General features: G+C 44.6%; 1 protein-coding gene across 1 annotated transcript; it reads right to left on the reverse strand.

Moving 5' to 3' along the window:
- Nucleotides 1–1,145: 1,145 nt before the first annotated feature.
- On the reverse strand, nucleotides 1,146–23,032 carry GABRP (gamma-aminobutyric acid type A receptor subunit pi). Its single transcript, XM_032337031.1, has 10 exons — nucleotides 22,850–23,032; nucleotides 18,259–18,355; nucleotides 17,655–17,773; nucleotides 13,393–13,460; nucleotides 12,169–12,386; nucleotides 10,011–10,093; nucleotides 6,605–6,742; nucleotides 5,971–6,123; nucleotides 5,284–5,471; nucleotides 1,146–3,193 (listed from the first exon to the last, which is right to left on the reverse strand). Exons 2-10 carry the CDS (start codon nucleotides 18,309–18,311, stop codon nucleotides 2,891–2,893), a joined length of 1,323 nt encoding a protein of 440 aa, XP_032192922.1. The 5' UTR covers nucleotides 18,312–18,355; nucleotides 22,850–23,032; the 3' UTR covers nucleotides 1,146–2,890.
- Nucleotides 23,033–23,249: the final 217 nt, after the last annotated feature.

Raw genomic sequence — 23,249 nt, forward strand, 5'->3', positions numbered from 1 at the left:
TAAAGTCATTGTTATAACATGTAAGGCACATTGACCATATATTGGGGCATAATTCCCTGTCTGTTATGACTCAATTTTAAAAACGTATATTAAGAAGCAAGGATCTTTGGCAGTAAATATATTATAGACTGATCAAAATTAATTGTGGGTCAGCAGCTGAGAAGAATGCTCTGTAAGAGTATCATATAAGAGGGTAAGAGTAATGTATAGGATCAAGGAAGGACCACATTTCGATCCTGGTTGTCTAACTCTCCTGAAGTACAAATTGTCCCTAAATTCAGTGCCACATACCTGCACTGAAAGCCCCTACTAAACTAATTCTCCTAATGGTACCCTCCTCCCCGTATTCCCTAATTGTTTTCAGCATGTGGTCTATTGTAATCTCTAGCTCTTTTCTCTACTTCTCCTGTCTTTCACTGGAAATTAACCTCTGTCATTTGTTACTGAATATCGTTTTATATAGATATGTGATTTCATATATGGAGACTATTGACATTCCCAACATCAAGGTAATTAAAAATCATATTTCCATGACTTAGAATATTCTCAACCTTACATAGTTTCATGTCTTTGGAAATTTGATGAGGTTAGTCTTTGTACTTTCACCCAAGAAATATTTTGAATGAAGTGAATTCTGGGACTGATCTGGGGAGGTAGGAAACATGGAGCAGATCTAAAATTTTAGTTCTCACTGAGAACTCTGATGTTTTAGCCTATATAGATGTCAGAGTGATACAAAATGCAAGAATATCCCCCCCAAAGTATATTTTCAAACTTCAAAAATATCATTCAACAAAAATAAAAATGAGTTCCAAAACAATGAAGGAGGCTTAGAAGGGAATTTGTGACATTTTCTGAGACTTTGACCTTTCAATAACAGCGGACCCAGCTGTTTAACTGCAAGGCGAGTGTTGTGGTGCAGTGATCTCAAAGAAAGACATTGACTGTGCCTCCAGTGTGTATCTTCCTCTGCAGGCAATAGTAGGGGGGATGTGTGTGTATGTGCCTGTGAATGTGTATGTGTACTGTCTCCAGTGGGGGGAAACAAGGAGATGTTAGACTGTGAGCCCACTGAGTTTACCGCTACAATGTATACCTTTTCCAGATGAGATCTTACACTACTCATTCTACAGATGACCACTTGATTTGTTGGGTAGCTAGTATGGTATGTTTATTTCACAGTTTCACTCATTTACAGCTTTTAAAAAAATATGTATTGCTTGAACAGGGTTTCAGAGCAGATATTTCCTTTTAAACCTTTTTTAAAAAAAAACACACAAATATGATTGAACCATACAATCACCTTCCACCTCTTTTAATTCCTTCATTCCCATTAGAAACATTTTGTTAAAAGCTCAAGTGATTCCACCCATACACAATGAATTGGGAGAATTACCAAAAAGAGAAAAAGAATGAGAGCTTATGGTACAGAGGGTTATAGAAAAGAGAAGCCATGGTTTATTTCTGAAAGTAAAGGTAAACACATACATTTATTAAAAAAGGAAGCTAAAGAATTAAAGATGGAAAGATTCTCTTAATGAAGATTGAGTCTGAACTGAAGCCTTTATCATGACACATGGGCAAATCTCCACTTAATAACGCTGTAGGCTGAGCTTGACCGAGGGGCAAGGATGAAATAATGTGCTTCTTGTGTTTGGGTGAGAGTGACGGGACTTGGAAAAGCTAGCTCTTCTGCACGTAGGTTCTGGAACAAGTCCCATTGTTACTCAGAAAGTTCAGGACTCAGGACCAACATTCTCCTACTCATGCAGGATAAGCTACTCCAAGTAATCCAGCTAGAAGGATCGGGGTTCCAAGCAAGGCCAAGCTTACTTGTTCTAGGCCACTTGTTTCTGGGTAATGCAGTTCATGATCTAATAAGCATCATTCCTGATCACTAGAGCATAGGAATAAGAGCTCCTCTTGGAAAGATGCAGGAGATCCGCTGCAGGGAAAGTGCTGCTCGGTGTCAGAGAAGCAGGTAGAAATGAACTCAGTTCTGCAAGTGTTGATGGCAACAGTTCAAAGTAAGACTTCTTAGAATCAGTGTTTAAAAAAAAAAATCTTCCATCTTCATCCCTGATGTGGGGAAAGGGCATTTGCATTGCTGAGGACTGATGTACATTTAATAGTTAAATGATAAGACATATCCAATGGGGGAATAAAGCCCCAGAGCTATTTCAGTTAAGATTCAGGGAAATGCATTGTATCTTAGAAACAAATTTATGTTAGAGATTATTGACCCATTAATGTTTTCTTCATTTACATTTGATTTTTCAATGGTGGAACTTATTGGGATTTGGGGACAATTCTGCTGTGGTATTAAATACTGTATTAAAAACTCATCTTAGTATTGAGTTAGTGCAGTGACTTCCAGCGAATTGACTTAGGCCCACATTTCATTTTAATCAAAAACAAAAACTAGAAAATGTTACTCCCTAAATAGGTAACAATGCATTTTATAAGCACTGTAGAGAGTTAGTAAATAGCATGTATGATTAATTTAGAAACAACCACTGACACTTGAGGGTTACTCAATACATATAATAGTTTCCTTCTCATTTTTTATATGAAGTAAATGCAGACCAGGGAGCCACTGAGCAAATAGTCAACTCTGAGTAGGTTAGTAATCTTAGGCTCCATGGGGATGTCTTTGGTAAAGATAAAAAGGGAATGAGTTGATGTTTCTATTACAAGACTCTGTAATGCTAGGACTTCTGCACAGCTTAAATAATGGTTGGGGGAATAGTCTTTGAGGAGAAATGCTCAAATGTTATTTTAGTCACTCATAGTTCTATTGGGTTAGCGCACACACTCGGCTTAGAATCCCATTTACATCATTACCTTGTTCTGTTGAAGAACCACAACATGCAAACAATTCATCGTACTCTCAAAAATACATGTAGTACGCCCAGTAAAACACATTGGCTAGCATAAAAATCAAAGGAAATAGTAATTTGGAATATCGATCAACATTACTGGGGTTTTGAATTGTGAAATAATCAACAATCCTGCCCATCTTATCTCGGAAGACAAACTTGAATTTGTCACTGGTTTTCATTGTCAAGTCACTATAGTCGACATTATCACCAGAAATTTCAATGCTGGCAAAGCTGATCTTCCGTTTAAAGCTGGAGATGGAACTGTTGATGATGTTAGTAATATTGACTTCTTCTACTTCCTTTGCCGTCCCCTAGATCATAGACAATGCAGTTAGCTTGAAAGACTTGACTTAGCAAAATAAGTAGCTAGACATTTAAATACTTAGAAGTCTAAGTATTGAATAATCAGGTTCAATAGAAAGTGGCACTGAATGTCTCAGATGTAGGCCAGTGGGCCAGACTTGGCAGTTTTGTTATCCTTCTTAAAGGCACCCTTCCCTAGGTCATCAGCTTGTATACTGTGGAGAATAACCATTGCCCACTGTTGCTATGCAGAGCTCTGTGCTAAATGCTCAGGCCTTGAAGTTAGCTGGTCTGGGTTTGAATTCCATTCTGCCTCTTGCTATTATGAAATCTGAGTTATCTTAATTCCTTTAAAACTTGGTTTCCTTGCCTGCAAAATGGTGATGGTATTAATACCTACCTCATGAAAGGGATGGGAAGATTAAATGGGATAAATTATGTAAAGCATTTCGTAGGTGTTTGATGAATTCCACTCTGTCATTGGAATTGGGAATTCCAATGTCATGGGAATTCATTGATTCTGAGAGATAATAGAAATCAGCAGTGTCTCAAAGTCTCTGCCACACAAACAGAAACAGTGATGCTCCTTACAGTTCTGGGGAGCTGTCATTTTCCAACATGCTTGGAATGGGCATAGCATGTGGGAAGCGTAGTGAAGTCGGAGAAAGCAGACTTTGGATCCTTGGCCAGGCTACTTACTAGCTGTGAGGTCTTAGATGAGCCATCTCACTTCTCTGAGTGGCAGGTTTTTGAGTAGCAAATTTGGAATAACAGCGGTGGTCCTCTGACAGGCTGTTGGGTGGACTGAAGGAGATGTCTAGCACATAGCAAATACCTTGTAGTGGAGCTATTATTCTACACAGCAAAAGGAGGGCTTTTTGATGACTTAGGTAAAGGATTTTAGTAGTTCTCCAGTCCTTTATTGCCATTCTACCAAATCCAAACCTTTTTTTTTTTTTTTAATTAACTATTGACCCCTTAAGGAAGCCTACAGGGAGTAAAAAGAAATGCATATTCTTCTTTGGCTAGTACATAGGCTCATTTGTCTTTGGTATTGGGTAATATGACTGTATGAAACATTGTTCACATTAGTCAGACACAAGGGAACAAGGCCACTGGGTCTTTGGGTTATTCTGATTCATTTCCTCACCATTAGACCCTGTGTGATCCTGGCACTTTGCTGGAGGTGGGTATCTGTTCTGTGATGAACCTTATCACTTTCTTGCTTGTTAGCATGAGCTTTAGTATACCAGTGTTTATCAAACTGGGCTTCCAAAGAACCTCAGGGTTCCATAGGCCTGGAGTGAACAACAGTTAAGAGCATGGCTATTGCCCACCACCAGTGAGAATAACAGATAAATGCCAGGCTTTGGAGCTAAGCAGATTCAAGTTCAAATCCTAGCTCTACCTCTTCATCTACATCTCATGGGACAAGTCACTTACTCTCCCTGTAACTCAGATTCCACAATTATAAGAATGGAGATAGCCTTACTGGGTTGTTATGACTATTTTAAATGATATTTGCAAAGGGCTTGTAAGTACGTCTGGTGCATGTAAATGTTCAATTGCTAATAACAATTATTATTATTCTGAGAGCTGGACCACGGTGTTTCACTGCTAACTCAGATAATGGCAGTCTTTCCCACTTAGCAGAAACATATACTAATTGAGAAATTTGCTGCAATTTATTTTCCATACATTTTCCAGCAAACCATACTTGTATAATTTAAGAAAATAAGAATGCAACAAAAGAATTAAATAGTAAATACTTATTAATCTGAAACTTGTAAGCAGCTGATCACGTCTGGTTTGATACTGGGTTTTTCATGGGTGCTTATTCTTGTGGTTGTGAAACATGTTGCATACAGGCAACAGTTATTTTCTGCTAGCAGATTAAACATGTTAATATCCCATCGTACTTGATGGAAAGAGCAGTCTTTTTCAAAAGGTGCCATGACTTCCAGATGACCCCATCTGAACAAGGATGAGAACTGCTGGAGCAAGTGAATCACTTGGGGATTGGAACCAGCCATGGTCATCTCTACTGATCAGCACAGGGCAAGTGATGAATCATATACAGGGCCTTCAAAATTCTTACCCTATCTTTGGCTGCCATCTGCTGTAAGGAGCTGTAGTGGGCAACTGCGTATTCCAGGAGCGCCCCAAACACGAAGCTAAAGCAGATCCCCAGGTATACATCGATGGCCTTTATGAAACAGTTGGTATTGGGAAGAGAAGTGCGGGACCCGATCATCAGCGTTGTCATTGACAATACGGTGGTCACTCCTGGGAAAACAGGCAGGCAATGTTCCCACATCAGTGGTCTGTGAACCTTTCACCTATGCATGGCAGACTATCACCATTCAGGAGTTGGCAAAGGGGGACAGAACTAGAGATGGAACAGCTTATTTTGAAAAAGCTGTGATCTTCTAGCACAGGATTGATTTATCCATTTTGAATGGATAGGAGTGATAGGGTTTTCTAAATGTTTTACCTTCTGTTTTCCCACTGGAGGTGTTCAGTAGGCAAAATAACAGGTAATAGACCATCCAATCACAATTCTCTCTTATCACTATAAAACATGTTTGGAAAGGCACTGTCTGTCTCTTTCTCTCTGTAAAAGATCTCTCAAGAAACCAACTCCTAGAAGCATCATATGAATATCAGTGGGAAAAAAAGAAAACTGGTAGAAGGTAAAAAGAAACAAAGTTTTGTTGTTGTTGTTGTTGTTTTGTTTTGTTTTTGTAACCCCAGTTCTTAGAAGTCTCCTGTTGGAGCTGCTTACCAATGCAGGTTCTTGCAGGAACTGAATCAAGGGAAATCCAAAATGAAACCCAGGATAACACCACCAGGAAAGTGGAAGGAACATAGGTTTCCAAGATGAAATACAGGACATTCCTCCGAAGCTCAAATTGCAAGACCAGTCGTGTATAATTTCCTGATTGGGTAAAGAAGAGATAGGAAATCATGTCTCCTCACACAGCAGAGTGCTTTCCCTATGGGACATTTAATTAGCTATATTAACATTAATTTATCTGTTATTCACCAAAACCTAGTTAAGCATGTACTGTCATTACAGTTTCAGTGGGAGAAACTGCTGTTGCATAGAATGAGATGTAGAGGGGTGCTGGTACCCCCACCCTGATCCTTTTCTTGTGCCTTGCTCTGTCCTAGTATTCCTGCCGAATTGTACCTGCTGGTTTCCTCGATGTCTACCTCACTAGACTCCGAGCCCTTGGGGGATGATTTCAATACTGGGCGTGAAATAGGTAATAGTGTCACGGCCAAATCCTCCTGCCCTACCACACTGTGGAGGGGGTTCCTGGGCGCCAAAGAGATAAAGTGGGAAAGAGATGGTATTTCTGACTCAGAATGCAATTCAGTTATTTTGCTTTTGTACAATGCGTCTCATGAGTCACCTGTTTCCTGTCGTGATCTGGTGACCAAGGTGAAATACCGTTGGATGGTATACTGAGCAAGCCGCAGGTTTTCCAGCCCACGCACAGAGTCGTTCCCTCTCAGCCAGCTGAACTCCACGTCGTTTCCATCATAGCCCCCTGGGAAGGAAAACAGTGCCCTGGTCAGTGCAAGAAGGTGGCAGAATGAACTGGTCTGGAGACCACTACAATGTGTGGGCAGAACGAGTTCTGTCTTGATAGTGAACCCATGCAAAACCTGGTGTGATTTCTCACATGCAACTGAAGTGTCTTCCCAGAACAGGACGACCAGCTAGGGCTGTTTGCCATCAGTCAAAAACCAGCTCTGTGCTAAGCATCACACAGACTTGGTAGGTAATAGGCCTCTAGGATGATATTTATTGAACTCATTCCTATCTGTGAACACACACAGCCCTAAGCTCCACAATGCCTTTCAGGACAGTCTAGTAGCCCCTGCCGTGTTCTCAGTGACTTTACAGTTGGTCTGCTCCTATTTCCATGTTGGCATAAATGCAAGCACAAAAACAGAAGAAGACAAGAAACCTACAGGTAGCCCCTATATTGATGTCTGTTAACTTAGGAATTCGATAAATCTCAAGGCAGTTTTACTAATATAGTTAATAATAGTAATAATAGCTACCTTTTATGAAACATTTATGCTAAGTCTTTTATACATTATGTCTCTAACGTGCTCACAAACTTGCAAGGTGGATATTTCTATATTTCTTTACTAAAAATTTTTTTCTTTACAGTTTTGGAAATTGGGATGGATCTCAGAGCTGATATATACGTACATACATATAAAGTTGAGCCTACATTTTTTCCTAAAATGTTACTCAGTAAATGCTGTGCCTTAGAATAGAGGAACTGTAATATTTTGCCCATTTTATACATGAAAATTCACAGATTCAGAGAGATTGCCTAACTTTCCCAGGATAGCAAAGCAAGTTAAAAACAAAGCCAGGATTGTATGTTCAGGGATAAGCAAATCAAAATCACGGTCAGATACCACTTCACACCCGTAAGAATGGCCGTCATGAAAAGACAGACAATAACCAATGATGAAAATGTGGAGAAGCTGGAACGTTGCCAACGGGAATGTAATATGGTACAACCACTTTGGAAAACAAGTTGGCGGTTTCTTGAAAACTTGAACATAAATTTACCATTTGATCCAGCATTCCACTCCCAAGTATCTGCCCATGAGAAATTAAATCGCGTCCACAAAAAACTTGTAGACAAATGTTCATAGCGGCATTATTCTTAATAACTACAGGGTGGAAACAAGCCAAAGGGACGTGTACTACTTGTACTCTTTCATATGGAAGAGCGAGGAATAAAGCAATAAAAGGGAACAAAACAATACAGTCTCCCAACATGTATGAGCCTCAAAAACATGCTAAGTGAAGGAAGCCAGATGCAAAAGACCACATGTTGTATTGATTCCTTTTATATGGAATATTTTTATGCTGACAGAGACAGAAAGTAAAGTAGTGGTTGCCTGGGGGCTGGTGATGGCAACCGGAGACAATGTAAATGGGCAGAAGGAATCTTCTCGGTTGATGGAAAAGTTCTAACCATGAAATGTGGCCACGGTTGCACTACTTGACAAATTTACTAAAAATCTTTGAATTGTACATTTGAAAGGGCTGAATTTTATGGTATGCACATTTTACCTCAATAGAACTGTTAAAAAATAACTCTTTGAGTCTGATACTATTATTTTTCCTCATTCACTGATAGGGAGAGTGGGGGCTGGAGAGGTTAGTTCTAGTCACCCAAAGCCACTGCTAGTGACCGGGAAAACCCATTGATCCCAGAACCTGTCATCTTAAACATGGAACTATATTGCCTTCATTTTCCCAGGCCACTTGGAGATGGGACCCAGTGTTGGGACTAACATTTTGTTAAGTCCTAGCTTGTGGTACGCACTGTTTAGCCATGGCTGTCTTCCCCTCCACAGGGCAGAGAAGTGGTCATGAGCTCTTAGAGTCTTTCCAGGTAAAAATTATCTATGGGCTTTCTCTCAGAAGCACCCCAAAATTTACTGTCCAATTTAGCTGTCCAAAAATGCCTAGGATCCCCAAGAAATAGAAAAAAGTCTAAACAGGTGAATTTTACAAGCTTCTACTTGGACACTTTACTTTTATGACTATTAAATGCTCGTAATCATTACATTATCACAGCTCTTGTGGGATGCTAGCAATTCTTTCCTAGGGATGGTGTTCAGGAAAAAACAACAAAAAACAACCCTTGGTGAGGTTTCTGTACCCAAATAACTGCCAATAAACACTCAGTGAAAGCTTCCTCTGCTCACTGGGGATGGTATTCGTGCAAGCCAAGTGCTGAAGTTTCCAGGAGAATCTCACTCCTGGGATTTGAGATGAGCAGAGCCACACGTGGAGGGCAATTACTTTTTTCCGTGTGGGGCTGAAAATGAGTTCTCTTTTTGATAACCTCAAGTTTTATTCTGCCCCAAATAGTTGTATTGCTTTAAGGAGGTTTTGTATGCATTTAATCAATAGGGTAATTAATCTGTTTGTCTGAGTCTTTAATTAAACGTCTACCTCTGAAAAATCACTTCCACCTCATAACGGTTGTGCTTCTTGGATTCATGTCCTCACGTCAGAAATGCCTGCTGATCCCCAGTGCTTGACTATGGTTTTTTCTCCTGGTACAAGCCATCCCTGGATGCCTGAATGAGGCATCATTTCTTCAGGACACCTGTCGCGGGTACCACTTTCCCAAGTTTGGTGGGCATTTCAGAACAATGGAGATTTATTCAACAATGCCATTTATATATATCAACTTAGAATAAATACTCATTCCTCATCATAGATCTTCAGAATGCAGTTTAGATGCTCCTCATTGTTGTGTTAAGCCATATATATGTGTATATATATACACATATATATACACATATATATATACACACATATATATCTATATATCATACACACACACACACACACACACACACACACACACACACACACCAAGCAACTTCTTTTCAAAGTTGGAAGCAGTTGTGCAATCAGTGTCAATGACTGCTTTCAACAGTTACCAATTTTAACCTCTGCTGTGTTCTGGCTTCTGTGCCTTCTCAGATTCTGAGCCCCACTCCTTGTCCTATAGACTCCCACTTCCTTGGCTGTCCTGTCTACTCTCAGGTAGAAATATTCAGTGCTGATGCACAGTGATCCTCCCCCAAATGATGTAGTGTCAGAGGGCTGTCTTTGCGAGGTCTCTAAATCTCTCTGGACAGACACTCAGAAGGGCTGAATCAACACCAAGAAAAGAAAGGCTGCTGTGTGTTTCTTCATGAATACACGGCTCTAAGTCAAGTCACCCAGGAAAATCATCTTGGGGGCCTGCAGGATACACTCACAGCTTTCCAGTTGCAACTTGCATGTCTGTGTGTCCATGGGGTATTTCGACAGGTCCATGTTACACGCAACAGTCGTTGTGATTCTAAAAAAGGAAAAATGGGCTCAAAAGGAGTGATCTGGGGGAAAGGATACATTCTCTTTTAAGGGCCACTCCAAGGGTACTCTGACCTTGACTCTTACAGTGAACGTGTGACTTGCAGCCTGCACTCAAAACATTCCTGAGGTTTTCTGTACTACATAACCCCTTTGAGCTGTGGTCAAAGCTGGGGTCCAGAATGGAGGAAACTGGAATGTGGGCAGTGAAGAGGCAAACTTAAAAGAACATTGCAGAGGAGCATTGCTCGTTGGTTTGACATGCTTTTGCACCCAGTTTTAAAATGTAATCTTCATGACAAACCCAGGAGGAGCTAGAACAGAGAGCACTGTCACTACCGTCCCCATTTGACAATAGACTCAGGCGCTTGCCTCAGCTCACACAGCTCCTAGTAGCTGGGGCTGAGGTCTCCTGGCTGGAGATCAGCATTCTTGGAGGAAGTAGAGGATGCTGGAAGGTCCCAGACAATGTGGCTCTTGGGGACCAACACCTAGAGACATTCACTTAATCATCAGCAAAGCCCTCACAGTGGAGATTTCAATAGGCTGACCTTTATCTTCCTTTTTTTTTTCAGTGTCACATATTTTGACCAAGCACCATTTTTATTAAGTACTGTGCTGGCTTCTTGGGGAAAGTGAAATGATGCATACATGGTACCCACCTTGAGGAAGCTCACACTCATTTCAGGGAGACAGAGAATGACAGAATGACAACATCTACCATTTCCTGCGTGCTTACTCCAAGCCAGTCCTGGGTCAAGGTGCATCTCATGCATTATCCCTTTGAATTTTTACAACAGCTTTATGAGGTAGGAAATATTCTTCTCCTTTTACTGCTGAGGAAACTGAGGTTGAGAGAGTCCAGCAATTTCCCTCAGGTCACAGAGCAGGGACAGAACAGGGACTTGCCCCCAGATGTGTCTGATTCTAGAGCCAGGCTGTTAACCATTATCCATAATCCTTGCACAGGACAGATTGTATTGTGTGCATAATACAGACAGAAGACAGATTTGTACAGGCACAGGAAAGGGGACATTAATGTTGATTGGAGTTGGGGGTCAAGGGAGAGGTCTAGTTTGGCTTCTTGAAGAAAGGGTTGGGGCTTTGGTTTTTGCCAAATTGAGGAATGCCAGATGAACAATTCCAAGATTCAGTTTATTGGCTAGCTCAGTTTTTGTTGCATGTCAGCTTCTTACTTGGGATCTACAGTAAGTCCCATGAGTAATTGGTTTCTGGGCTTCTCCCCAAAGACTGTGGGGGAAGGTATGCTGGGTCCTTGCACATCCCTTGCACAGTCAATGATGAGCCTTTCCTGTGGGTTGCCTCTTGCTGCGTCTAGGGAGCACCTTGCTTATTCTAGCAAACCCGCCACTTGATGCACAATTGGGTGGAAGGAAATTTTGGCCTCAGGGATTTGGGGAAGGGACCAAGGAGAGCCCATGACTCCAGATGGCAAAGGCCTTGGGGCACTGCACTTGGCTTCTCTGCAGAAAAATGCCTCAGCCAAGGAGAGATGCATTCTAAGACAACCGTAGCTCCACTGAGCCCCATGAAAAGAAAATCCCTGACGTGGACCTACTTCTCTGTCACTCTTGCTAGTCCCATTATTCCCTTGCTAGCTTTTTTTTTTTTTTCTTTAAACCTTTAAGAATCAGGTCAGTGTTCTGTGAAAGCCCCCTCTAGCACCACCCTAAACCACTAACTTACTGCCCAACTTAGCTCCCTGCCCACCCCCTCCATGCCTCCCCCCCACCCCCGCCCGTGCGATGCTGTTCCTTTGTTTCTCCATCTGTATCAGGACAATGTCTCTCATTGAGCTGTGGATTCTCAGTGTCCATTGCGGGTCCTGGCACAGAGCAGCATTTGGGAGCCACTTATTGAGCCAAACTGAACTGACGGAGGGCCCTTCTGTTATGGGGACAAGAATCTAGGAAGGCAGGAGCATGAGAAGGGCGAGACCTCAGGGTGCTTATCTGAGTGCTGTACAGAACCACCAGGAGATATTTATGCCTTTTCTTCTAGCCATTTCCCCATTCTGCCCTGAGGTGGAAGGGACCCAGTCACCTGAGAGCGTACAGGACGGTGCCATTGGAGAAGAGGCGAATGAGCCTGTTCCCCACAGTGACCTCGTGGAGGAAGGACTTCTTGGATTCCACAATGTAGGTGTCCGGCACCCAGAGGAACTCCACGAGGCGTGCATCCAGAGTGAAGCTCTTGTTGCCTTCAAAAACCAGCCGCTGGTCTGTCCAGCGCTGTCTGAGGTATATGGTGGCCGTGTAGTCCTAGGGGAAAGCCAAGTGGTAGAAATGGATGTTGGGGGTGGGGGGGGAGAAAGACTTTGAAAATGGAAGGAAAGGGGTGAAGTCTTACTCCCCTTCCAACCTTGACTTAGGTCAGGGGTACAGACTGTAAAGTCTTATTCTTGAGGGAGCGGCCCGGAGCAATAAGAGAAGAAAGCACCTCATTTATTCTAGACAATAACTCTTACTGCCAAAAGGGAGCCCCACAGGAGCATGTTCAGGGCCTTAACTTGCTTGCCCTCTGTCCCAAAGGCCTGACCAAGTTGCTGAAGGTTTTGGTGAGCTAAGCGCTTATGTCGTCTAGAATTTACCAGGAAGGCAGAGCAGGACACTTTGGGCAATCTGCCTTTACTGTCACTTTGTCTTTAATGGTTTCTCTCTCTCTCTCTCTTTTTTTATTTTAAAGTTTTTTTTTTTTTTTTAAGATTTTATTTATTTGACCGAGATCACAAGTAGGCAGAGAGGCAGGCAGAGAGAGAGGAGGAAGCAGATTCCCCGCTGAGCAGAGAGCCCATGTGGGGCTCCATCCCAGGACTTGGGGACCATGACCTGAGCCCAAGGCAGAGGCTTTAACCCACTGAGCCACCCAGGCGCCCCTTTAACGGGTTCTCTTAAGTGAGAGGATGGTGGAGAGCAGTCATGTGATTGTCAGCTGTCAACAGCTTAGCTTCTCTTCTGCTCTGGGAGGACCCAGGTGATATTCAGCCTTCCCCAGTGTACTTCCATTCTCTCCCTGGTTTCAAATGTACCCACTCCAATCCCTCATCTTTTCCCTCTTGGCTCTTGAATCTACTTTCCTTCTGATATGCAGAAGATCTGTTTTACAAGAATCTTCTGCTGCCTTGAGTTTAGGGATAGGTCTCCAGCTTCTGCCGTTCCAAGTGTATGGGGGCGGTGGGTCTCTGTTCTGTTTTTGAGTAGGTAGAAAGTGCATCCCCATAAAACATAAGAAGGGCTCCTCAGGGGGAAGATGAAGAGTTGCACTTACCATGTTACTCTCTGAAATACTAGAAATACTTGCAATGTCCAGAGTCAGTGCTATCTGAACTGGTTCTCCTAAGAATGAAGAAAACACCAGAAGGACTTACACAGAAACACAAACACATTATGTTAGCACAGTGCTTTAAAAATTAGGAAATACAAAATAATACTGGCCTATTGGAAAATTTTAACCACTCTGAAAGTATATAAAGTGAAAGGAAAATGTCTATCCTCCCCTTGTCAGGAAGAACCACTGTGTAGAATGGAAAAAAAGTATGAAAAAATTTTTGTATAAAATGCACAAATATATAGCTTAACATGTAAGAGAGACCACCCTATGTTCACAAGTGCATATTTTAGAGGATGTAGTGGTATTTGCTACTTTTTTCTTGGAGGATGTTTCCTGTGGTGCTTGCAAGAGACAAACTGTTTAGAAATGTAGTATGAGATTTGGAAATTTATGCACAGAGATCTTTTTTCCCTCCCCTCAACTAAGTAAATTTACCACAAGATGGCATTCAAGACTGCTCATGGTTGAGCTCTTGCTCACCTCCTGCCACCTCCCTCCTCTTCCTTTACTCTCCAGAAAGCCTAAACTATTTAGAATTCCAGAACCTTCCCCTGTGATCTGGTTTACAGATATTGGGCCTCAGGCCACACTCCTCAGAGTGCTGGTCTCAGCTCCTGAGAAAGAGGCCTTAGGGCCACCATTCTCAGAAGCCAGGCCAGAACAAGTCTGTTTCTCCTCAGACTGTAGATGTGAAAGGAAAGCCCAGGGGTGAGGAAGATGTGAGTTCACAGCTAGGAAAAGTTACTGAATCTTTCAGAACTACAGTTTTCTCCCCTGTGAGTAAGGCTAATGCTAATGACATCATGGTGGCATCGAGAGGGTTAAATGAGATTAGCAAGTGACAGCTTCTTTACAGGGTGGTGGCAAGAGGAAATACTTGAGAAGAAGGTGATCAAAAATAATGATCTGTACAAAGTCCCAGGACTGTGTCTGTCACATAATAATAGAGATTCAATACATGGCACTCGCCTTCCTTCCCTATCACCTCCGTAATCCTAGCTAATTCTGGAAAAGGAACAAATTTACTCACCAGGTGAATAGCTGCAATAGCTTTCACTTGAAATAAATAAGTCGGGGTGCCTCAGGGGACTGTGACAATGAATTAACCGGGAAGAGGAGAGGTGGATTTCAAAGGAAGCTTAAAACCATCTAATTGCTAGGAATCAGACAAAGCAACCTAATTATTAACTGAAGGAAACCAAGCCATAGAATGTAGGTAGGAATTTGGAAAGGGAGTTTTAGAACCAATGCAATTAAGAATAAGTTAGCTAATACTTGGTGTTAATATTCGGTGGAAGAGTGGGAGACTTGGAGGACAGACCCTGGAAGGTGATGAAGGAGCACGGCGCTAAGTGGCTTTCTGCCCCTCGAGGCAGAAATTAAGACAAGGAGCTTAGAGTTAGAGTGTTTGAATCCCATGCCCACCACTTGGTAGCCGTCTGACCTTGAGCAAATTGCTGAAGCTTTTTGTGCTCCAGTTTCTTTTTTTTTTTTCTTAAAGATTTTATTTATATATTTGACAGAGAGAGATCACAAGTAGGCAGAGAGGCAGGCAGAGAGAGAGAGAGGAGGAAGCAGGCTTCCTGCCAAGCAGAGAGCCCGATGCGGGACTCGATCCCAGGACCCTGAGATCATGACCTGAGCCGAAGGCAGTGGCTTAACCCACTGAGCCACCCAGGCGCCCTGCGCTCCAGTTTCTCACCTGTGAAAGAGAGCTATTTGTGTCTACTTCTGAGGGTTGGGTTGGGAAGGTAACAGGATCTATTTTTAAGTGTCTAGAGCACAGTGAGCAGTGGGTCAGTGTCATCTGCTCCCTGAGGAACACAGAGAACAGAAAGTGCACAAAAGTCCACTCCACTGTGCTGTTTCGTTTGCTTCCAGCTAGTCCAGTCCGGACCTTGCTTCCTTTGGCTTCTTTATGGACCAGAACTTGCTTTCTTCCCCTTGAGTTATGAGAGTGAACTGTGCCACCAGGGGGCAGCTTCCTCCTAGGAAAGAGGTCAAAGCTAGTTCCTGGACAGTGTTCCTAGGGCCTGCTTACACACCTGCACTCTGGCTACCTCATCCCCTGAAAACCCTATGGAGGTCTTGTCTCTTAAGGACCTCAAGTGGGCAGACATTACAGAGAACATGGTCCCTGTACAGAATCCCAGGCCGCCACATACGGGTAGGTTCCTTTAGAAGACAGATTGCCAAGGTCTTGGGGCCTGTGCTTTCCCCTTTTCAGCCCCTGTGGATTTGGGCCTCACACTCCTCAGGTCTACCCCGAATTCAGAATGGGCACTTTGCCCAAGAACCTTACCTCTTATCGACCTGTGAGCAGGCAACAAGAAGGGCAGTATCCTGGCCTAATTTGGGGTCTGGGAGGCAGAAAAGTTGGACCTAACCAGGGTGTACAGACTCATTTGCTTGTCATTAGTTTTCAGCTGGGCCTGAAGACCAGGGGATCCTGAAGCCTTCCTAGATTTGTTAACTTAGGATCTCAAGTCTTTATTATGTGGCCCTGAAAATGGTTTCTCTGATCTCCAGCTGAGGTGGGTGTAATTGGGCCAGCTGCTGTGCCCTGAAATCTGTTACGGCACATGCTCTGAGGCCATGCTTTACATGGCTGTGCCCCACCAGTGCCTGAGTGTGGTGGGGATACTAAGGCACACTGTGCCTGGCAGGCAGGGGGATGGGAGACTCCTCTGATGGGAACCTGGGCTCTAGGTCTCCCTGGAGGCCCTTGCAAACACAGAGAACTGCACCATAGTCTAAGACACCTGTGCCCAACCTCCCTGCCCTCCCTCTCTCCTTCCCCCACGGTCAGCTTTCCCCTCTTCCCACCCCACATTCTGTCAGAAGTATTGCCCCAATAAATATCTTGCATGGATAATCACTTTTTGGTGTCTGCTCCTCAGAGGACCTGCACTAACCCACTAATCCTAGATTTGACCAGAGAATTTTATCATGTGAGGGGAGGAGCAGGAAGAAAGGAAAGGGGATTAAAACAGACCCACGCACCCTGATGACGTGGCAGGCGCCATGCTTCGTGTCACCCACTTCGTCTCAGTCCGTCCCCTCTGTGAGCTGGGCGATATATCCCCATTTTACAGAAAGGGGGCAAGCAGTAGAGACAGGAGCCAAATGGAGGTTTGCTCAACTCCAAGTCTCTTTCTAACGCTTTATGCTACGTAAGATGACGCTAGCATCCACTTTTGTCAACCTCGTATTTTATAAACAGAGACTGAGACCCTGTGAGGAGGTATGAGATTGGCTTCATTCCCTCCCTCCTTGCCTCATTCTGTTACCAGGTATCAGTTGAGATCTTGCTCTCTGCCAAGCGCTGGGCTGCTGCTGGGGTTAGTGAGGTAAATAAAGCAAGACCCCCCTCAAGGGGCTGCAGCCTAAAGCTGAGGCAGATGTAAAACAGCGGCATTGCTGGTACCGCCAAGTAATGGCTATGATTTGGAAGCATGTTCAAAACAAAGTATGAAGCATGGGCATGGGGCCTAAAGGAATCAGGGCTGGCCTCCCAGAGGAGGAAGCCTTTGATTTCAGACATGAAAAATTGGCATTTTGCTAGGGAGTCAAGTTGGAAGAAACCATTCTCAACAGATAAATAGTCTCAACAAAGGCATGGAGCCCAGGGAAGCCGAGGAGGTCAGGGAGCATTTGGGGCACACTTGTGGCAGGGCAGAGTGGGAGGAGTTGGGCTGGCAACACTGGCAGATGACAAAGGCCGGACTGGGAAGGCCTGGTGGTGCTCTGGACTCTTTGCAGAGGATGCTGGGACATAGGCAGGTGTTCTGAGCAGGCAAATGGCCCAGGCATGTCATCCAGGTGGCACAGTTGGGGTTAGCCTTGAGTGACCAGGTTGAAAGCTAGAAGGCTGGGTGGTGTAGTCCTGGTGAGTTCCTTAAACACTGGAAGTGGGGGCAGAAGGAAGACAGTATGTGAGGGGTTGTTAGAAGCTCTGGTCCCCTCCTTAGCGGGGATGAGGATTTCTTTATCCTGCAGGTTGAGAGGCAAAGCACATTCGGGAAAGTAGTGTGAAAATCAGTGGCTTTCCTCACCCTTCACTGCTCATCCTTAATAGGTCACAGACCAGAAAATTGGTTAACAGGTCAACCAAAACCTTCTGAAACCCTCCTCTGCATATTGCGTCTGTTCTGGTCCTTTTGAATTAATGTCCTGGATGGACAAAAAGGATGACTTACCACCAAAATTGGGCCTGAGAAATTTGTTATATCCTGCTGTGAGATTCTCAAAGCCTGGCAGGGAGAGCTTGTCACTTCTGTTGACCTCGAGGTTGAACTGATTCCCCTGGATACATATCCTGGAAAAGAAAGTGGGTATTGGTGCATGTGCTTGTTAAGGTGTGAATAAGCATGTAGACACATAAACTTGAGTTTGTGTTTGCATGTATGTGTGTGTGCTGTGCCCACGTACCAGCGGTGACTTTCCTAGAGAGATATCTCTAATTTTTGGTTGCTAAGTTAATATGTCCCTATCCTACTCCATTTTATTGTCTGTTTGCCATACATCATCAGAATGCTGAGGTAATCTGGGAAACCCTTCAAGTGTCTTTAGAAAAAAGCACAAGGGGTTCATCCACCCTTCATGGTCATTCATGACCATGTTGGAAGCTTGAGTTCTCCAGATGGAATATACAGCAGAAAGTTATGCTGTCTGGGTGTATCAGGAAGGTGGATAGACTAGGCTTTATCTTGCCATTGGTAAGTTGGAGGACCTGCCACCCTTCCTACTTCATGCATATATGCAAAGCAATTCACCAAGGTCATTGTGAGGCAGCAAACTCACCTTGGAGTGAAGAGACTCAGACATACGAAGGTCAAGGGGAGACTGTATTTCATGTTGATAAGGTGCTCATGCAGAGAGGGACCAAAGTAGAAATCACCTAGGGAAACAAGATGGGAGAGGTGACCCAAGGGGCTCACCTGCTCCAAGCCCAGCTCCATCCCGTGGGTCATCAGCTGCAGTATCTTCTCAGAATGTATGGGGAGCAGGCTCTTTCCATGCCATTTGGTTATAGTTCCTATTCCCTCCATGCCATCCAAGAATGACTTCATTTTGGAGGATCACATCATAAATCCGACCCAAATAAAGTCTGACACCTTGTTTAGAGAGTGGCTCAGAAGCATCAGAAATGCAGCCAGTCATCCTTGCCTGTGTATCTGGAGAGCCACAAGACTGTCCTTTCCCTGTCCTTATCCTGATTTTGCCAGGAAAGACACCCCCAACTGTGCACTCACCCCGACAATGCCATTAATCCAAGGGTCTAGGCCTGTTAAGCAGATCATGTAGACAGGAAATGAAAACTTCCCAATAACAAACAAGCAAACTTCCCAAGAACCTTCCATGTGCCAAGGAATACATCAGATACTTTCCCAAGGATCTTCTCACTCCACTGTCACCGTGCCTTTGTGAGGTGGGTATGTTAATCCCGCATGGCGGTGAGGAAAGAGAGACTCACAGGTCACTGGGAATATCAGAGGAGATTTTGAGCCCGGGCTGGCAGCCTTGCAACCATGATACTGGCAGCTCTCCCAACCTCCCAGACCTGCTCCCTGGGTGTTCTGAAGCCGTTCAGCTGGTTGGGTGAGTGAGCATCGGGTATGCGTGAGGATGCTCATGGAAGACATGGCCCAGGGGCCTGGTCTCCTCAGGCTTGGTAGTTTCCATCAGGTGTTCCTCCTGAGAGAGCAGCCGGCAGCCAGGCTGGTGAGCCTGTGACTTGTCATGCTGGTGACAGCAGAGTGGGGGTTCTTGGGTGCGGCTTAGGGCCCGAGCTGAGGCAGGCAGTCCCAGGGTGGGTCACCCCTTCCTCTGTGGCAACCTCTGTAAACCAGGCCACCTTCAAAAGTCTAGCCATTCTGGGGCTTAAGGTGCCATTCAGCCATTAAGCAACTAATATTAATTTTACTTAGAAAGCAAATACATGCTCATTGTAGAAATGAAAACAAGATAGAGAGGGATAATTACAAGTGTAAGTCCCAGTGATCTGTCAATGTAGGTTCATCAGTTTAATGAATGCCCCACTCTGGTGGGCGATGTGATAGTGGGGAAGGCTGTATGTGGGGTGGGGTGGGGAGGCTCAATTTTGCTCTGAGCCCAAAATTTTCCTAAAAAAATAAAGTGTAAAAAAAAAAATCACAAACCCCATCCTTTCCTCACCTCTCTCTAGTCTCACATCTCAACCAGTTGTCTCTTAACAGTTGTGCATTCTATGCATATATTATTGTGTATTTATATACATCTATAGCTGCATGAAGACAAAATTAAAAAATAAAATTCAGGTGATGGTGTGCATTTTTTGATATTTACTTTTTTTGCTTAATAATGACAGCCAACATTTCTTAAATACTTAAGGCATGCTTACACTCTGCTGAAAACCTCAGAAACTCTTACAACAACTCATTGAGGTAATTACTACCATTCTCCTCATTTTACAAATGAAAAAACTGAGGCTTCGAGAGGACAGGAAACAGTCCCAAGGTTGTAGAGCAGGTGAGGGACAGACCTGAATCCTTCTAACAGCTACCCCATGACACATGCTCTTCTCCAATGCCAGCTTCTCAGTCCCTACAGACCTGCCTCATTCTCTTTAATGGCTCAAGGTATTTCGTAAGATCGGAGTGCCTGGGTGGCTCAGGGGGTTAAGCCTCTGCCTTTGGTTCAGGTCATGATCTCAGGGTCCTGGGATAGAGCCCTGCATCCGGCTCTGTGCTCAGCAGGGAGCCTGCTTCCCTCCCCCTGCCACCCCCCCCCCACCTGCCTGCCTCTCTGCCCACTTGTGATCTCTCTCTCTCTGTCAAATAAATAAATAAAATCTTAAAAAAAAAGGTATTTCACAAGATCAATATACCAACATTTATATAACACACACCCTGCCCATGGTACTAAGTTATTTCCTCATTTTCTACTGTTACAAAATCAGTAATGACATCTTAGCACATATATAAGCTCCTGGAACTCTGCACTCATATTTCTCTTCCTCAGCCCTTTCCCTCTCATCTTTTGATAAGTCAATGTCGTCAATCTGCCAATGATCATATTCAAACCTTCTTCCTTTAGTTCATCTTCCAGTCTCTATCCATTCCCCTGTCCCTGGCATCAAGTTTAACAGGGTCCAGGGAGTGGCTCCCATGACTTCCCATCCCTTCATTCAATTTTCCAAAGGCTTAATTAACAAGCTCCTCCTGGGAATCAGGCATGTGGGAGTCATCCCCAGAGCTCCTGTCTAGTGAGAGAGAGGAGCCTAAGCAGTGAAGTGACACAGCGTTCCCTGAGACTGTCCTATACCAGGGACTGAGGCAAAGGGGTACACGGTGTACAAAGGAAGCAAGTGGTCAGCTCCATGGGGGAAGGGTGAGACAGTGCCAGGATGGAAGTCTTAGAGAGAAGATCACTAGATTCTTGAAGAAAGTGTTTCCATCTGCCAGGTGGGCCCTCCAGATGCTGGGCAAAGATAGGGAGGCTTGCCCACCAACACTCTCCCATCCACTTAGGCTCTGTCTCTCCCCTCTAGCCCATGGCCACCTGTGACTTCTTCCTACTCTGTTCTGACTTAGCTTCATTCTCATTTTGGGATATTCTTAAATTCTTCCTCCTCTTATGGGAAATTGAATTTATCAGCAAGTTTGGAGAATGATCTAGCTTCAGCTCCAAGGTTCCTATTGAATCGTGTTTCTCTATGTTAGGGACCTGGGCCTCTGAATCTGCTCCATGACATCTTGTGTCTGAAAAGCTCTGCCCACACCAGACCTGGAAAAATGTTTCCATGTGACCTTGCTTGATCTGGTCAGATTGTTTAACAGGTCTCATTTTATCTTAAGGAAGAAAAGAGAAGAAGAGGAAGCCCCCTAGATGCTGTGCTTGGCGTTTAATTGCATTTAATTCTCATGACCATCAGGCCCAGTGAGAGTGAATTTCTAGAATCTCAAGTTGGTGAAGGGATTTGGCCAAGGCCACAAAGCAATTAAGTGCCGTGATTTGAATCCAGGTCTTCCAGGCCCCTGTTCTTTGCATTGCATTTAGGAAGAGGGCCCCAGCTCCCACAGTGAATTGAATTCTGCTTGACTCTGGTCCTTCTTACACCAAACCCACCTCTGAGAGAGGGTGCTGCATCCACACTATGTCCCAAATGGCAACCCAACAGTGCTGGTGCCTTCAGCCTGCATGGCAGAAGAGCCAACCGCCAAGTGATGGCTTATGTATCTGCCTCCCTGAATGAAGGCTCTGGCCACAAGTGCTGACGCAGACCCTGGGAATGGCATTTGGCAGTGCCATATACTGACCCACCAGAGGGGAGTGCCCTGAGGGGTTGTCCCCAGAGCTACAGGGGACCTGGAGAGTCCAGCTGGATCTAGTCCTTCCCACCTGCGGGGAACACGGTACTCAGAAGGTCTCCAGAGGTTCCTGAGTAGAGGCAGCCTAGAACTTTTACCCTACCCTGATGGGTTCTCTGCCAAGATCCCTCCTCTACATAGAAAGGTTTGAACTATGGGTTGACACACCTGAGTCATTTAACCTTTCAGAGTGTGGGCTTTCCTATCTGAGAAATGGGAACAGAAAGCCCTCCATAAATACTAATTTTCATTCTCCTCTCCCTTTGGCATCTTCTATGGGGACTTCAGGGAGCCCGCTCTGACCATGAGAGCCCAAAGCTCAATCTCCTCTAATACCCCTCCGCTGCCACCCAGGGCAGGAGCTGACTAGCTGACTGTAGTGTCCTTTTGAGGGCCCTCATTTTGGCATCAGCTCAGGAAGGACAGGGTCAAGACCCAGGACTGCAGGGTTACCCAGGTGTCAGATAGCAGCTTTTTCTGGACTGGCTCTAAGAGGCAGAGGTAATTCCAATATGCGTACATTTCCGTTCCCATTCCCAGAATCTCCATCACGCAGACAGTGACCCCCAAACTTGTCCTGCTCTGGCCTCCTTCCCATGCAGGCAGAGTCCCCTGACTTCCGTCACTTCTGCACAGACAGAATCATTTTTGGGGAAGCAGGAGTGGAGCCCAAATTAGGTCGAGGCAAGGAAAGCATTAATGCCATGGGAACCTCCTTAAGAAAATCACAGCAGGTGAAGTTGTGGGGTGTGGGGAGCCCTGGTTGACAGTGCAGGGAGGAAGGAGCTCTTGTGGCTCTAGAGTTAGAAGAAGCTCTAATCTTGACTCTGCCACTGACTTTGAGATTGTGTTGCTTCTCCCTGAGCTTTAGTTTCCTCCACTATAAAATGGGATGGTAATCAACAGTTTTTCAGACAGTGGTGAGACCTGATATAAAGTAGGTGCTCAGCAAATTCTAGGCCCAGCTGTCTCCTCACTCCCAGTATCTGAATTTCCTTCCCTTTCCTCCCTCCAAGTACTACAGGGCCCAGAAGTTTTCTTACCAGGATGCCACCGAGGCTCTGTTAGAGCAGGTCCTTCTGGCCTTTGGGCTGGGCATTCAGGCAGAACATGGTCTTCTGGGTCCCTGAGAGTCTCATCATCCTCAGCCCTGATGTGCTGGCTGCAGGCACATGGCCACTCTCTGATGGAGTGGCTATCCCCATGGGGAAGACAGAGCTGCAAGACCGGCTAGGCAGAGAAGTGGGCAGAACCTTCCATGGCTCCTCCCTTCGGTGGAGCTCTGACCTGGTCCCTGGTGCTTGTGGGAATCACCCAGCTCCTGCTATGACTACTGGCTGCCAGGGCTTTGATTCAGAGTTGGTGTCTTGGCTGAGCTCCTGCACCACAACCAGCAAAGAATCTTGAGATCAGAGACCCATGAAAGTCCAGGACAGTGGGTGA

The sequence above is a fragment of the Mustela erminea genome, chromosome 3 (assembly GCF_009829155.1).
Source record: "Mustela erminea isolate mMusErm1 chromosome 3, mMusErm1.Pri, whole genome shotgun sequence".
In the NCBI taxonomy this organism is placed as follows: domain Eukaryota; kingdom Metazoa; phylum Chordata; class Mammalia; order Carnivora; family Mustelidae; genus Mustela; species Mustela erminea.